At 45.7% G+C, this 15,763-nt stretch overlaps 1 protein-coding gene across 1 annotated transcript in view; it reads right to left on the reverse strand.

The window, feature by feature from the left end:
- The window catches only part of PLXNC1 (plexin C1), a 207,800-nt gene that overhangs the window by 105,524 nt on the left and 86,513 nt on the right, over positions 1–15,763 (reverse strand). Inside the window, exons 7-10 of the mRNA XM_045291393.1 lie at positions 14,678–14,825; positions 10,151–10,238; positions 7,593–7,695; positions 7,339–7,437 (exon numbers count right to left, since the gene is read on the reverse strand). Of these exons, the coding sequence (XP_045147328.1) occupies positions 7,339–7,437; positions 7,593–7,695; positions 10,151–10,238; positions 14,678–14,825 (438 nt within the window). The remainder of the gene's footprint in view (positions 1–7,338; positions 7,438–7,592; positions 7,696–10,150; positions 10,239–14,677; positions 14,826–15,763) is intronic.

Below are 15,763 nucleotides of genomic sequence, written 5' to 3' on the forward strand. Positions count from 1 at the left end.
TCTAAGACAGTCCAGATAACGTCCCCATCTCTTCAATGGTCCATTGTTTTTGAAACGAGAAAACCACTCGTCCACTTGAGTTTTTCGCATAGTGCTGTCCTGGTAAGCTGTGTTCAACATCATAACATTTCTCCTGAGCAGGAAACAAAATTTCACAGCTGCATGCTGTTCTCTTAAATTGACCATCACAAAAAACGAGGTTCAAGAGAAACTGCTTTTTACAAAAAATTCGCTGTACCAGGGAGAACCTTCCCAAGAGATGCCACCGGGTGCACTAGCTCAGAATGAGTTGCTGAATGCTTGCCTAGTGGGGAAAATGTGTACTACAAAAGCTTCACCCAACAGAGCTTTTTTCCATTGTGTGTGTGTGTGTGTTTTGGGGTGGGGGTACCTCTTCAAATTGTTCCTTCCTTTGGTCTTGGATTTTATTATTTACAAACCTTGGATCACACAGTTTTGTGTGCTTCTCTGTGCAGATTTCGTTCAGATGAACGAATGCTATTCTTTCTGACAGGCACCAATGATTTCTTCACCACACTTTTCTATGACATCTGTATCTTCAGTGATCTCTACATGAGGGCAAGTATGGAATAGGACCACGTCCTAATAATAATTGTGCTTAGATTAAGGCTACAATTAAGTGAGCTCAAAATCCATTCATATATCTTTGGTTTATATATGTCCCTGAACCACCTTAGAGACATCATTATCATTTTATTGAGAAATATTATAAATATCATCCATATGGGAAAGCCATGTATCTGGGAATCTGGACAATGTCTAAGGTAGACCAAAGAAGAATCGATATCTTTGAATTTAAGTAATGATGTACAATACTGAAATAGTCATGGATTGCCAGAAATCTACATGAATCTGTCTGGGGAAAATGTAGTCAGAGTGCTCCTAAGAAGGATGGTGATACTTTGGTCATGTTATCAGGAGACACTAAGAGTATCATACTCTTGATAATCTAGAGCAGTGGTTCTCAACCTTCCTACTGCTGCGACCCTTTAATACAGCTCCTCATGCTGTGCTGACATCCCCAACCATGAAATAATTCTTGTTGCTACTTCATTACTGTAATTTTGCTACTGTTATGAATCGGGTGACCCCATGTGAAAGGGTCATTCAACCCCCAAAGGCGTTGCGACCCTCAGGTTGAGAACCCCTGATCTAGAGGTCAGTGACAAAGAGGAAGACCCTCAAGATGAAGCACCACACTGGTTACAACATTAGACTCACACTGGTTACAACATTAGACTCAAACAGCAATAACTGTAAAGAGGGTACCCTTCTGAGTAGTGTTTGTTCCATTGTCCTTAGGGTCCCTAAGAGTTGGAACCAATTCAAGGTCACCGAAGAACAACAGTAAAAATTTTTATGGATGTAGCAGCAAGGAATTACTAAACCCAAATGAAGGCCGAACATAATGGTAGGACAAGAGGAAAGTAAAAGGAAATAGAGGAGAGAACCAGGAGGCAAAGGACATTTATAGAGGCCTAAATACAGGCCTGTACATATGTAAACACATATAGAATGAGAGGGGAATAGAACTGTGTACTCATAGCTATATGTTAAGAATTAAGTTTGCAGATGGACATTGGGCCTCGACTCAAGTACTCCCTCAACACAAGAGCACTTTGTTCCAATAAGCTGGCATTCTGTGATGCTCACCTTCCTGACATGATCACTGAAGACAAAATGGGTGCATAAGCAAATGTGGTGAAGAAAGCTGATGGTGCCCGGCTACCAAAAGATGTAGCATCTAGGGTCTTAAAAGCTTGAAGATACACAAGCAACCATCTAGCTGAGAAGCAACCAAGTCCACATGGAAGAAGCACACCAGCCTGTGTGATCATGAGGTGCCAATGGGATCGGGTATCAGGCATCTAAGACCCAAAACAAAACCATACCCAAGGTGAATTGGGTTGTGTGTGTGCATGGAGTGGAGACCCAAAACGCATCTGTAGACAATAGGACATCCACTCACAGAGGGGTCACAGGGAAGAGATGAGTCACTCAGGGTGCAGTATAGCACCAATGAAACACACAACTTTCCTCTAGTTCTTTGATGCTTCCTTCACCCCATTATCATGACCTCAATTCTGCCTTACCAATTGGATTAGACCAGAGCATGCACACTGCTACAGATAAGAGCCCACAACACAGGGAATCAAGGATAGATAAACCCCTCGGGCCAATAATGAGAGTAGAGATACCAGGAGGATTAGGGGATGGTGGGGGAGAAAGTGGGCATCAATCACAAGGATCAATCTATAACCCCCTCCCAGGGGGATGAATAATGGAAAAGTGGGTGAGGGGCGACGGTAGATGATGTAAGATATGGAAATAATAATCTATAACTTATCAAGGGTTTGTGAGGGAGGGTAGGGGGGGAGGGAGGGGGAAGAAATGGGTAGCTGATATCAGGGCCTCAAGTGGGAAGAGAATACTTTGAAAATGATTCTGGTGGCATATGTGAAAATGTGCTTGACACACGGGATAAATGTTTGGATTGTGAAAAGAGATGTAAGGGCCCCCAATAAAAGTATTTAAAAATATATTAATAATTTTTATGGGAGCAGACTGACAGGCTTTCCCCCCATAGAGTATTTGACTAGGTTCAAACTTCCTACCTTTCAGTTGTCCATCAAGTGCTTAACCACTCAACCAGGGCTTCTGGTATAATGCGGAGTAGTAGTTAAAACTGTGGGCTCTGCAGTCAGACTGCCTGGGTTCAATCTCTTGTCTACCTTTCACTACTTATTTATTCTCACTAAGCCAAAATGTCCTTATCTATAAATGGAACAAGCAGGTCTATCGTGAGGTTTACATATAGTGGTTGATACGCTGAGGTTAGGACATAGCACATGCTCAACAAATGTTAGTTATCAATACTCCATTTAGTACATTCTGGTATTCTTTCTAATTACTTTTTCTGTTGGGTACAATCCACTGCTTCACAAAAATGAATCTCTGTTCACCCCAAGTATTCTAGTTCTACCATGTCAGCTCCACAGGGGTACATTTTTCCTCTCTGCCTAACATGCCCAAGAAATGCCCAAAATGCCCCAAAATGCCCAAGAAACATTTTTAAGAGTGAATGATGGGAATTCAGTTCCACTGCATCTAATGAATTGATTCGGCTTGCCTGTGAGAAATTAAAATGCCCCTTCAAAATGAGGTGGAGGAAGAGAAGAGACAGTGCATAGAAGAAGAAGAAGAAAGAACAGCTCGCTTGTCAGTTCCTCAGGAGCAGGAGACATGACTGCATAGGTTTTATTACTGCCCCACAGCAATAAGCATAGCACGAGGGACAGCAGATAACAAATATTGGAACAACATCCTATCGTAGATCTTTACCACCTTCCCTTGAGAACAGGAAAGTGAGGTCAGCCGCCTGCTCGAATCAGGTAAAGACACCAAATTGTTAAGAAGAGGAAGGAAAAGTGGTCAGGGTGGCAGGGCCAACGGTCCTTGACATAGTTTCACTTATTAAATATATGGGTTTCCTGAAAAGGAGGCAGGAGATAAGGACAGAAGAAAGGATGGGGGAGGGGGGCAGGAGACAGGCCTTTCTAGCTAAAATACTTCTCATCTAAAAGGCAAACGTGGATTTCTTAGCTCGTTTCCTTATTTTGGTGGTGGCTAACCGTAAAGCAGCCCTCTGCTCAATGAAAGTGCACATAGCTCTGGTCAGTGTGCAGAGATGAGCACTAAGGGCATGAGGCATGAGGCTCACCGGCCCAAACTTGGGTTGAATCAAGGACCCGACTTCACAAGTTCATGGTCTTGAATAAGCAAATGTATACATTTAAAAAATTCTCTTAATTGATAATCTGTTGCTCTTGAAGAATAAAGCCAGAACTCCTAAAGCTGGTATGTAAGGCCCTATGCATTTGAGCTCTGAGGTCATATTAAAATTATGCCCCATAATTCCCTGCTGCCTCTGCTCCAGCTAAATTGCATTACTCTGGGATTCCTGTAATGTGCACTCTGGAATTTCCTGCTCCCTCCCCAGCTGCCCCCCTACTCCATTACAATTTTCCTTACGCTAGTCCCTCTACTTAGAAGACTCCCTATTCCATCTATCCATGTCTGAAGGCTGCTTGCTCCTCCAAAGGCTGGCCGAAATGCCATCTCTGTCAATCAATCTATGCGTCACTCAAAGACTTAACCAACCACACTGATTAAGTGCTTTTAACTCCCAGGCAGTGGACCTAGACATACAGGGTTGACAAAGACAAGGCCTAAGACATAGAGGCTCTCTGGGTTTTCATGGTACTCTTCCTATGCTGATATTTTTTAGCTCATTACTCAAATAGTGTGGAAGATTCTTGAGCCTGATAGAGACAGCTGTGGCTGATTCACGGTGCATCCTTTCTACAGTAGCCAGTTCAGTATAACAGTGTCGATGTAGTACAGTGGTTCTCAACCCGTGGGTCATGACCCCTTTGGGGGTCGAATGATCCTTACACAGGGGTCACCTGATTCATAACAGTAGCAAAATGACAGTGATGAAGTAGCAATGAAAATAATTTTATGGTTGGGGGGGTCACCACAACCTGAGGAACTGTATGAAAGGGTCACGGCAGTAGGAAGGTTGAGAACCACTGATCTAGTAGGTGCTTGAGAAATATCTCTCACCAGAAGAAACCCAAGAAGAGCATCATTGCTGTTTGGGATGACATCTGCGCCATGTACATCTCCTGTCTCCAGGGGCTGCCTACGGGAAGTCCTCAGTGCTCTGGCATGAAAGCAAAGCTTCCCACGGCTTCTCCTCGAGAAAAAGAGATGCCAAGAGCTTGGGTGCTTCAGTCAAGGCCAACACAAGGTGCCACACTAGAAAACCGGATGTTGTTACCCATGCTTCATGATAATGAAAGACAAATGAAAGCAGTGCTTTACAGTGCACAAGACCTCCCTGCGGTGACAAATAATGCTCTGTTCCCCACCAACAAGCCTTGAGATTTTGTTCTGCTGAGTCATCTAAAGAAAGAAAAAAGCCCCCAACCCCCAGTATCAACTTTTGTTGATAACGTCTTTCTCCAAATGAAGGAGGGTCATCTTCAGACACGCGCTCAAGGACGGACGTGTTTGTCTGGGCTCCTCCTGCTCTGCTGGTGACCCACAGAAGCATCAGCGTTCAACAGGTGCAGGAAGGCAAAGCACAGGAAAGCCAGCGGGGAGGGGCTGTAGATTTCTTTTCTTTTTTTTTTCCTTTTCTTTCTTGTGGTAAGTTGAAAAGATGCCTGGCCGGAACACTACTCAGCAAAGTGTAAAAAATAAGATGGTGATAACACACAACTTGGATGAGTCTGCTGGAATGACGTGGAGTGAAACAAAGCCAATTCCCAAAGGGTCCATATTGCCTGATTCCATTCATATAAAAATCTTGAAATGACAAAATTACAGAAACGGATAAGAGATTTTTATAGCTGCCAGGAGTTCAGAATTAGATGGGAGGCAGGAAGGGAGCTATAAAAGGGGAATTCTTACGTCAGTGGGAATGTCCTGTATCTTGACTTTTACCAATGCCTATTGACACAGAGTTGTGATATTGTTCTATAGTTTTACGAGGGGTTATTTTACCATTGGGGAAAACTGGGTCAAGGGTACCTGGATCTCTCAGTAAGGAGCCCTGGTGGTGCTATCAAGTAAGACTTGGACTGCTATCCTCAAGGTCAGTGGTTCAAACCTACTAGCCACTCCTTGGGACAAAGAGGAGGCTGTCTGCTCCATTAAAGCTTTATAGACTTGGAATCCTACCGGGCTGCTACGAGTTGGAATCAACTCTGTGATGGTGGATGTTTGGTTTGGGTCTCTCCTTATTATTTTTTACAATTGTATGCAAACCTACAATTACCTCAAAATAAAGAGCTTACTAATTTAAAAAGTTATTATCTCTTTGATCCAAATCCCTGTCTTAGTTTTTCACCAATCAATAGGAAGAAAAAGTAGCCCATCGCTTCATAAAACCTCAACATCTTTGCATGTCCAGCAATAGTACTTGCATACCAAGCTATCCGAATGCCTTTAATTAACTTCATAATTCATTTTTATTCATATGTGCTTGCCTTCTGCTTAATTCACTAAAAGTTACCATCAACTTTTTGGTAATTATTAAAAATGTGCTACTTATTGGCACTTGACCTTTAAATAGCAGCAAATGGGCAAATCAAGGCCACAGATTAGAAGAGGGAGTTGGCTGTTTGCTGATAGGCTGCGATTTTCATTGTAAGTGCTGTGGACTGCCAGCCGAGCAGACCATGGTCTTGGAAGGACAGCCAGAGTGCTCCTTAGAAGCCGGGATGGCAAGTCTTTGTCTCCTGCGCTTTGGACCTGTTGTCGCAAGAGACCAGTCCCTGGAGAAGGACCGAATGCTTGATCCAGGAGGAGCCAGGCAGTGAAAACCAGGAAGGCCCCAAGGCAAGGCATGGGATCAGCACAGTGGCTGCGCAACAGGCCCAAGCAGAGGTGCCACTGTGAAGAGATGGCGCAGGCAGGGCAGTGTTTTGCTCCATTGTACACAGGACTGCTTTGCGTCAGAAGCCACTGGAGGGCACCTCATGGGAGCCGGAACTGGTCCTTGGGTGTTGCTTTTCCACCAGATAGTCCGTGCTCAATAGACTCCACCTGAATCAAGCTTTAGCTTCTGGGCTCTTTAAGCACGGCCAGTTACCTTCTGCCGGAAACGTACTTGGCCACGTGCTCATCCCCTCAGAGCTCAGTGGCAGTGCACTCAGAAGGAAATCAGCTGGACTTCTATGGTCAGCTCATGGGGCAATAACTGCTTTCGAGAAGGGCAGTGAAGTAGATCTTCTTGGCCCTCTGTTTGAGCACCCCCGACCACTGGTTAGCCCCTTTCTACAAAGTACAGGAAAAAACCTAGTCACGGAGCGAGGTTCATTTCCCTCTGGTGCCTGGGTGGCCCACCCCGTCCCTCCCACAAATGCAGTACTTAAGGTGTGGTTTGGTTGGAGCTGAAATCTGAAATCTCCTCCTGGCTGTGTGCTGCACTTCCTTCTAACTCCCCACAGAAAGCAAGCCGCAAAGTCACCTTTACATGTTCCCGTGCTGCAGAACAACATCATTTTTCATAATTACCCAGTTTTAGTTTCTCTTATGTGAGTGTGCAGTCTTTGATGTATTGAGCCAATTAACCGAAACCTAGTTAAAAAGCCAAATTTTTTTTTTAAAAGAAATTTGGTGGAAACTAAAATCAGGAATTTGTGTTTTTGTTTTTGTTTTTTTCTTTAAGGAACCCAAGCCATTCTGGGGTGGGCGTGTCCCTTGAAGGGGGATTTCCCCAGTGTCCAGACAAGCACGGGCTCTGACCTGGAAGCTCTGGCTGGTTCTGCTTGTCTTATTCTCCATCAACTTTCCTCCTGACATCTTGGATGGTGGCCCCGTCTCCAGGACAACGTGACACAATTCCTGGAATGAAAAGCACCCCTTCAACCTTCGAAATAGGTGGGAAATTCAAAGGTTGCAGGCAAAACAGAGGACAGGCGGTGGGGTGAGGGGTGGGGGGGGACCACCACCCACATTCCTTTGGGGTTCAACTTGCCACCCCAGAGAAGTCACTTTACCTGGTTTTTCTTGTAAGCAGAAGGATCACACGCCGTGAAGGGGTGGATACACTTTCTCTCCCGGGCACACCACGCGCAGCCAGCTCCAATACATCCCTGGCACCTGGCAACACGGAAAGCCAACTTAGTGCCTGTGTTTAGGAAGATGCTCTGGTCCGAGAATGCTCCCTCTGGGACATCGTGCATAGGTATTTAAGAAACGAGAAGGAGAAAAATGGCCCGGGACAGACCGGGATCAACCAAAGGGGAGTGAGGACAAGCCTTTTAGGCTGGGGAGAGCACTGATTTTGAGTCGGGGCTCTGAGCAGGCTCTCAGGGTGGACAGAAGGTAATGACACCCGGAGGAGTGTTACCATGGAAACCTGAAGTTGGGGTCGCCTGCTGCATCAGTAGATTACAGGTATCCACTGAACCAGTTTCTGAATCTTTCTGCTATGTGTCTACCCTCAGGTACGTCTTCCACTTGGATCCATCTGCCTCCCTCCCTCCCTCCTCTCCCAGGTCAGCATGCCACCTCACGGGAACAGTCCCATTGCCAACCTCCTGGGAGGCAGCAAGTGGTACCTGGTCAGCAGAGGGCAAGGGGACAGTGGTTGCTTTTTAATCAAATTAAGGAAGAACTGTCTCCTAATCAAATGATGTGCCATGCATGGATAAGAGTGGGGGGCTTGAAAGGCCCTCGGGATAGCTAGTGAAGGAAGGATCCAAACGGAAATTCAGGTTGGTTTGGACACACAAAGGAGGCTGGGGAGGGTCTGGGGACCTGAGCAGCAAGCAAGGGCCCTCATACTGGGGGAGAGAGCAAGTGTGTACTGGAGGAGAGAGCAAGTGCGTCTTTTGTAGATGCTCTAAGAAAGACTGAAGCCGTCCGAGATTCCGACTTTCAGAAATCACGGTTTTCATCTGAGTAGAAATCCGGGAATGTGCTCTGTGTTCACCTGAGCACGTAGGTGAGCGCCAAGCAGGTCTGTGATTTGCATTCATCTCTAAACCTCAGAGATAATCTCACTCACTGCCATCGAGGTAATTCCAACTAGGACAGGGTAGAACTGCCCCCGTGGCTTTCCAAGACTCAGGAAAAGAAAGCCTCACTTTGTTAACCACAAGGTCAGCCGTCCTGGGTGGAACCCGCTGTGTCACCAGGCTTCCCGCCAGTGTGACATGGTACAAGGTGCATGGCTAACAGGAAGCACCTTTTCCGGTACCTGGACCTGGCTTTCCCTTCTTCATCACCTGGTTGAGGCACCGTGGCAACTCACTTCCTTTTATCTGGCCCCTAGAACCAGAGATTAGGTGGGCTCTATCTCTATCTTTTGCTTCCCATTAAGCTATCACTGCTATTTAATTGGCCTGCTCCCCCCACCCCACTATATCCATAGACTTCTGTATCAACATTTGCATTTCTCTCCTTCAGTTCATTCAATTTTTCTTAGACATAATTGAACCCAGCTTTGAATCATCCTGCCTCCAGAGTGTGTGGAAGTTGCAGGGACGCCTCTGCTAACAGTGTGGAGTAGGCTGCCAGTTCAGTTTCACCTTTGAGTCGGTTTTCCCCAGAGAAATCAGCGTCCCCAACCACACCAAACCAGCTGCAGTTGACTCAGAGCACAACCACAACCCCTAGGAGTTTTTCAAAATCATACCAGGTCTCTTTTCCAAGGCACCCCTGGGTGGTCTCAAACCTCCAGCCTTTCCATTAGGAGACAAGGACAGTAACTGTTTGCCATGCCCATAAGTAGCCCACATTGGCTATCCATTTACTGGGTCAATCATGCCACTAACCTGGAACGATGCTGATCATACAGCTGCCCATTGTTTCTATACAGACTTCCACCCCAGCTTCCAGTGGGGAAGTCAGGAACTGGGGAATGACATTTCCTTCGCTTTCGCTTTTGAAGGCAGGGAGTGCTCAGTGAACCCATGACCCTAAGGCAGTGGTTCTCAACCTGTGGGTCGTGACCCCTGGGGGGGGATCAAACGACCCTTTTACAGGGGTCGCCAGATTCATAACAGTAGGAAAATGACAGTGACGAAGTAGCAACGAAAATAATTTTATGGTGGGGGTTCACCACAACATGAGAACCTGTATGAAAGGGTCAAGGCAGTAGGAAGGTTGAGAACCACTGCTCTAAGAAGTCAACGATGGTAAGGAAAAAAAAGAATGAGCCTTTGGTGAAGAAAGTTCATCTCCTCCTTCTGCTTACCTCCCAACACTCCTTTCTCCTCCACCCAAACTCCCTAAGGCGTTCTGGTCAGGGAAGAACTTCGCCCCGCCCCTTCTACTGTACTTCAAGGCTGCCTCTTGGTCTCCAGGCCCAGATAGTTTCCTGTTGTTACAAATGTGTAGGCACAGTTGTTCACTCCCTGGCTGCTCAGAGCATGAAGGAGCTCACTGAGCTAATGAACTCCGAGGCTCTCCTGTCTCCAGTTAGGCCATGGTCCAAAAGGCTCCTTGGAAAGTTCTACTCTGCAAAAGTGTTCATTAGGAAATCGAGGAGTCAACCACATAAATCAGCGAAGACCACCGAGAGAATATTTTGATTTCAAAAAAAGCTTACTCTCCCCACGATGAGCAGTTGGCGAAGTTGAATCTCTCTGATAAACTCCAATCACCGAAGGAGAACGCGACGTTGACAACTAAGACATCTGGCGAGAAGAGCAGGGGGGAAACGTCATTTGTGGTGGATTCCAGCTTGAGTCAAGCACAGCAGTGAATGCAAAAATAAATAAATATTTCCGCCTCCTCCACCGAGGTGGTGGTGGGGGCACACCAGCTGTTCCTGAACATTGCAATCAGTATGTGGTCCCTTCCCCGGGTCATTTGCACCTCGCAGCCAAAGTGCGTAGCACACGATCCACGCAGACCCGAACCAACGTGTCTTCCAAACCTCCCCTGGATAATCACTAGGAAAAAGCCATTTTACAGCCCATTTACATCTCAGGCTCTCTCTGGGATCACTATCTCAGCTTGTAATTGGCCGCCCGCATGAAAATAAAACAAGTCACCGAGCAAAAAGCATCTAGAACAGGATAACTAATATGCTAGGGAGAAATCCTGCACCTCCAGAAAAGTCTGCCCTGCAAATATTGACCTGACAAACGCTAACGTGTGGTTCCCCTGGGCTGGGATCCACAATGGTCTTGGAGTCAGCTCTCGCCAGAGCTGCGATGGATGTTTTCTTTATGGCGTGCTTTGGAAAACCCACCCATCGGCTAGAAAAGCCCCAAAAGAATGAAGTAAAAGGGCTAAAGCTGCCATGTGGGAAGTCGGCATCAGAGAGAGGTCATGTTTCCCGGGTCTCCTTTAACTTCTATACTGTATCCAAGGCACTGAGCTTCCAACTCACTCACCTATCAGAATCATGGGGGGAAAAACGGGAAAAATGCAGATTCTGGGAGTGTGACAGAGGGAGTCGGAGGTAGGAGGCTGGGAAGGAGGTTTGTAAGCTGGCCAGGTAGTGACTGTATCCTCACCAGGTTTGGGGCTACCACAACCGCAAACAGCCCCCTTCTTACCCTAGGCGTCCATTAACCATGCATGTACTCCATGATAAAGTTTTCACGGTCATTCGCCGTTTTTTGTTTTTTTTTACGGTCATTCATCTTGGTGTTCCTCTTTTCTTTCTTTTATGAATGAATGGGGATAACAGGTCTATGCACTGTCATGGACCCACGCATGGCCACCCTATAGAACCGAGGAGAATGGCTGCAGATGGTTTCCACGTCTGTAAATCTGTCTGGGAGCAGACAGTCGCGTCTTTCTCCTTCAGCAGCTGATAGGTTGGCACCACTGACCTTGCAGTTGGCAGCCAAAGGCTTAACCCACGGTGCCACCAGAGCTGCTTGGGAGATTAGGTTGTACTGGAAAAAGTCTCTATTTGATACAATAAGAAGTTGGCTGGATTTTGTTGGCACCCCTCATTTTATTACTATCAATTAATTGGTGGGTGGATCCAAAAGTCTGAGCACCCTTACTTTCAGAGGCTGCTCTAAAAATTCACACTGCAAGCCAGAATGCCACATAAAATTCTGCTTACATAAAGTGGGTAAATGTGAAATGATAATCTTCCGTTCAGAAGACACGGAGGTTTGAAAAGTTTGACATGACCTCTTAGCAAGAGCATTGAAACAGACATTTGATAAATGTCAGGAGAATGAACGTATAGACAGGAAGGACTGAGGTACGCCCCATGGAAATACCTTCCAATGGAATCTACAAGTGTCCGGTGATGAAACTAGCAAGAGCCATACTGCTGAGCATCAACTACACACAAAACAAGATTTGGAAATACCATCAGGAATCCTGCTCTAGAAGCATTTCCTGTTATCCCGGGAGAGATAAAATAACAGATGAAACACGCACACACAGCCACCAATGACATCACAGTTAAGAAAACATCATGAGTGAGCTCAATGAGGTACCCAGATGGGGGATGGGAGGGGAAATCTATGAGGGGCCAAGGAGATGGAACAATTGGGGCCGATTCTGGCAAGACTGTGTGGAAGAGATGACTTGCCCCAATGTTTCATAGCCAAAGGACAACAGGATTTGGTGAAAGGGGGTGGGGTGGTGGACACGGATTTGCCAGTGGCTGTTGGTAGACTCAGTACACGAGGTGGGGAGTGAGTTTGCTTGCCTGTTTGGGATATGCAGGGTATCGAGGGAAAGAGAGGCAAAGAGTTGGGTGCAATCTGTAGTAGTTCTAGAAGCACCTGTGATAGATTGAATTGTGTTGAAACCTTAATCCACCGATGAGTATGACCTTGTTTAAAAATGGGGCTGCTATTTGTTATGCTAATTAGATCAGACCTGAGTGGAGTTGTTTCTAAATCGAATCACATCTGAATTATAAAAGGGCAGAAGGGATGGAAGAGAAACACACACAGAGGAAAGGCAGGGGCCATGGAGGCATGTCTCAGACCTCAAACTCTTAGGTTCTAGAAGGGAGAAAATATATTTCTATTATTTAAAACCCTCACATTTGATATTTCTGTTAGGGCAACAGTAGGTAACTGAGACAGCCACCAACTTGTTTGATAAGGTGATCTCGAATATTTCAGGAGCTACTGGACAAGAGAGCAAGATCTGTATTTTAATGATGAAAATTAACTACATGGTCAGTACAAAGCAAAATGGAAAATGGGGATACGTTTCCATGTCAAGTCCAACTCCTAGGGACACTCCTATAGGTTTCCAAGGCCTTTACAGATGCTGACGGCCCAGCTGTCACCTGGGGAGCAGTCCAAACACCGGCCTTTAGTTAACAGCCTGGTGCTTGCCCGCTGCCCCACCAGAGGGGCTCAGGGATGCTCAGTCCTGTCCACGGCACCTCGTAAACTACTCTCGAATCTTCCCACTTCTCTCCCACCCTCAGCCATACTGCAGCGCTGACAGTCATCCTCCCCAAATCACTTCCAGCGGAACGTTCAGCACTCTTAGCCTCCTCCAACCCAGCAAGCAGGGTTAGTGGCTTGTAAGCGGCTACTGTTCGCCAGGCACTGTCCCAAGCACAGTCATAGGCTATCCTAATAACGTCCCTGTCCGCATAGCATAGCGGTTCTCAACCCGTGGGTCGTGACCCCTTTGGGGGTCGAATGACCCTTTCACAGGGGTCGCCCGATTCATAGCAGTAGCAAAATGACAGTGATGACTTCATCAAAGAAAATAATTTGATGGTTGGGGGTCACCCCACAAGAGGAACTGTATGAAAGGGTAACGGCATGAGGAAGGTTGACAACCACTGGCCTAGCACTTGCATTCTAATAGGAGGGATGAAGAATGTTTACACCATCTCACATTGCACCTGTGCTTGGGCCAACCTCCAGTTTTAAACTTTTCCATGTCTCATCATGGCTCACAGGGCAAAGCCCATGGCTCAAGATGGCCTTTGGTGACCTTCTTTGGGCTCCACTTTTCAATCACTCTTCCCATCTGCCCATACTTCAGGTGCCTGGGTCTTCATCCACTGCTTCTATGGGTTCTTCTAGTGTTTACTACACGGTGTGTTCTCTGTTTGGGATTCTCTTCCCCTTCCTTTTGGCCCGGCTCAACCACACTCATTCTTAAGTTTTGTTTAGACATCACTTCCTTCAGGAAGCTTTCCTCGACCCACCCCAAAAGTCCACCCACCGCTCATCCCGTAGTCTTCTATACCCCCTGCATTTATACACTGCTCTGTAATAGCCTGTTACTTGTCTCTACCCACAATAAACTGTAAGTGGTGGCTCAGCTCAGTGGTTTTTGTCATCCCTTACACCACCAAAGTGCCTGGCATATAGCTGATGTGCACTTGTCATAGACGGTCCCCCACAACAACATGGGTTGACATCCTTAGCCCTTGGTACTTATAAACTTGACTTTGTTTGGAAATAGGGTCTTTGGAGATGTTATCAGTTAATATGAGGTCATGCTGGAGTAGGCTGAGCCTAGTACAGTATAAGGAGGTGAAGAGGCAGAGAGAGAGACACACAGAGAGGAGATGGACACGTGGTGACATGGACAGAGTTTGCACCTGCAAGATAAGGACTGCTGGCCATCACCAGAAGTTAGTTGGGGGAAGAGTGAGATGATAAGGTCTGAGGGTTACTTTTATGTATCAACTTGGCTGGGCTCTGATCTCCAGGTGTTGGGCCAAGCACTAGTCTAGTTGATGTTACGTGCTTGCATTTGTTCATCTCAAATAATGCGAACTACCTTCCATAGAGTGGGCAGGCCTCAGTCAAGCAGTTGAAAACCTGGGGAAGGAGAAGGGCATTTCTCTAGGTTATGTTTTGCCTCGGGACGATAAATAGATATTTTGGCAGAACTTCTTCCCTCTTCTTATCAACTGGCCTATGAATTTTGAACTTGGCAGTCCACCTGGTAATTGCGCAAGCCAGTTCCCTGAAGTACATGAATCTCTCTCTAGATATGGATACGGATACAGAGATAGGTCTCTTACAGGTTCTGTTGCTCAGAGAGCTCTATGACAGGCTGAAACTATCCAGGTCCCCTGTGACTTGACAGGCTTCCTGGGCAATGACCTCAGGAGGTTCTCTTGCTTTCTTCAATTGATAGCAACAACACAACAGAAGCATGCACGTGCCTTTGAAGGGCGCTCTGGTGGGGATGGTACAGTTGCAGGTCTGATTCGCCTGGGCATCGCTCCTGCAGAGCTCCTTCTTGGTGTCAGCATTAGTCACCACACAGGCGGAATGTCGTGGAAAGAAGCTTCCAACCACAGTCACAGTGGTCTGTGCAGAGAAGGAGATACAGAAAACAAATCATTATCTTTTCCATCATTCGCATTCATCACAGAGCCCTTGGTGAACTCACCCTGTGGCCTGCCATCTGAAGGAAAATTTCTCAGAGAGCATATCGCTGATGTAAAGAAATAGCTGTGTTATTAGCAATTTGGTGTGCCTTACTGTGAATTGTGTATTCATATTCTCTGACCATTTTTCTGCTTTGTATGCTTTTCTTATCAATTTTAAGAGCTCTCTACAGAGCATAGATACTAATCCTTATCTGTCATGCGTGCGACATATACTTTCTCCAAATCTATTGGTTGTCTTATAACTTTTGTTTGCGCTATCTTTTACCCTACAATATGTGCTTTTATGGAATCAAATACAGGGTTTCCTGTGTTGGTGAGAAGTTCTACCCAGTAGACAAATAGAAAGCCGTTCTGCCATCCTGGTTGCTTTATTTTTTAAAACACATAAATGTTTCATCCATCTGGAATTAATTTTCATGTATAGATATGGCAATATGGGTCCAAGTCTATTTTTAGCCAGATGGTTAATCAGCTATGTCATAACCACTTACTTTATTTTATTTATTTATTTATTTTTTTACCACTTACTTTAAAAAGAAAAGATAAACCTTTCCCACTGAACTGACTGACCACTTTGTCATATATTAAATACTATATGTCTGGAATCTATTTCTAGACACTGCTCTGTTCCAATTATCTACTGATCTACTTCTATTCCAATGTTGTCAGCTCGTACTACTGCGTGACTTTAAGAATATTTAACAGCTCATAAGGAAAGTCTCTACTTCTGTATTTTTGTTTTCATAATTTTCCTGGCATTTCTTAGACTACCCAGGTGTAGTCTCCCACATAAACTTTAAAATCATTTTATCCATAAGAGAATTGGTGTCTAATCAGAGTGGTACCAAATGAGGT

The sequence above is a fragment of the Echinops telfairi genome, unplaced genomic scaffold, assembly GCF_000313985.2.
Source record: "Echinops telfairi isolate 266 unplaced genomic scaffold, ASM31398v2 ScPeMD7_2;HRSCAF=8, whole genome shotgun sequence".
In the NCBI taxonomy this organism is placed as follows: domain Eukaryota; kingdom Metazoa; phylum Chordata; class Mammalia; order Afrosoricida; family Tenrecidae; genus Echinops; species Echinops telfairi.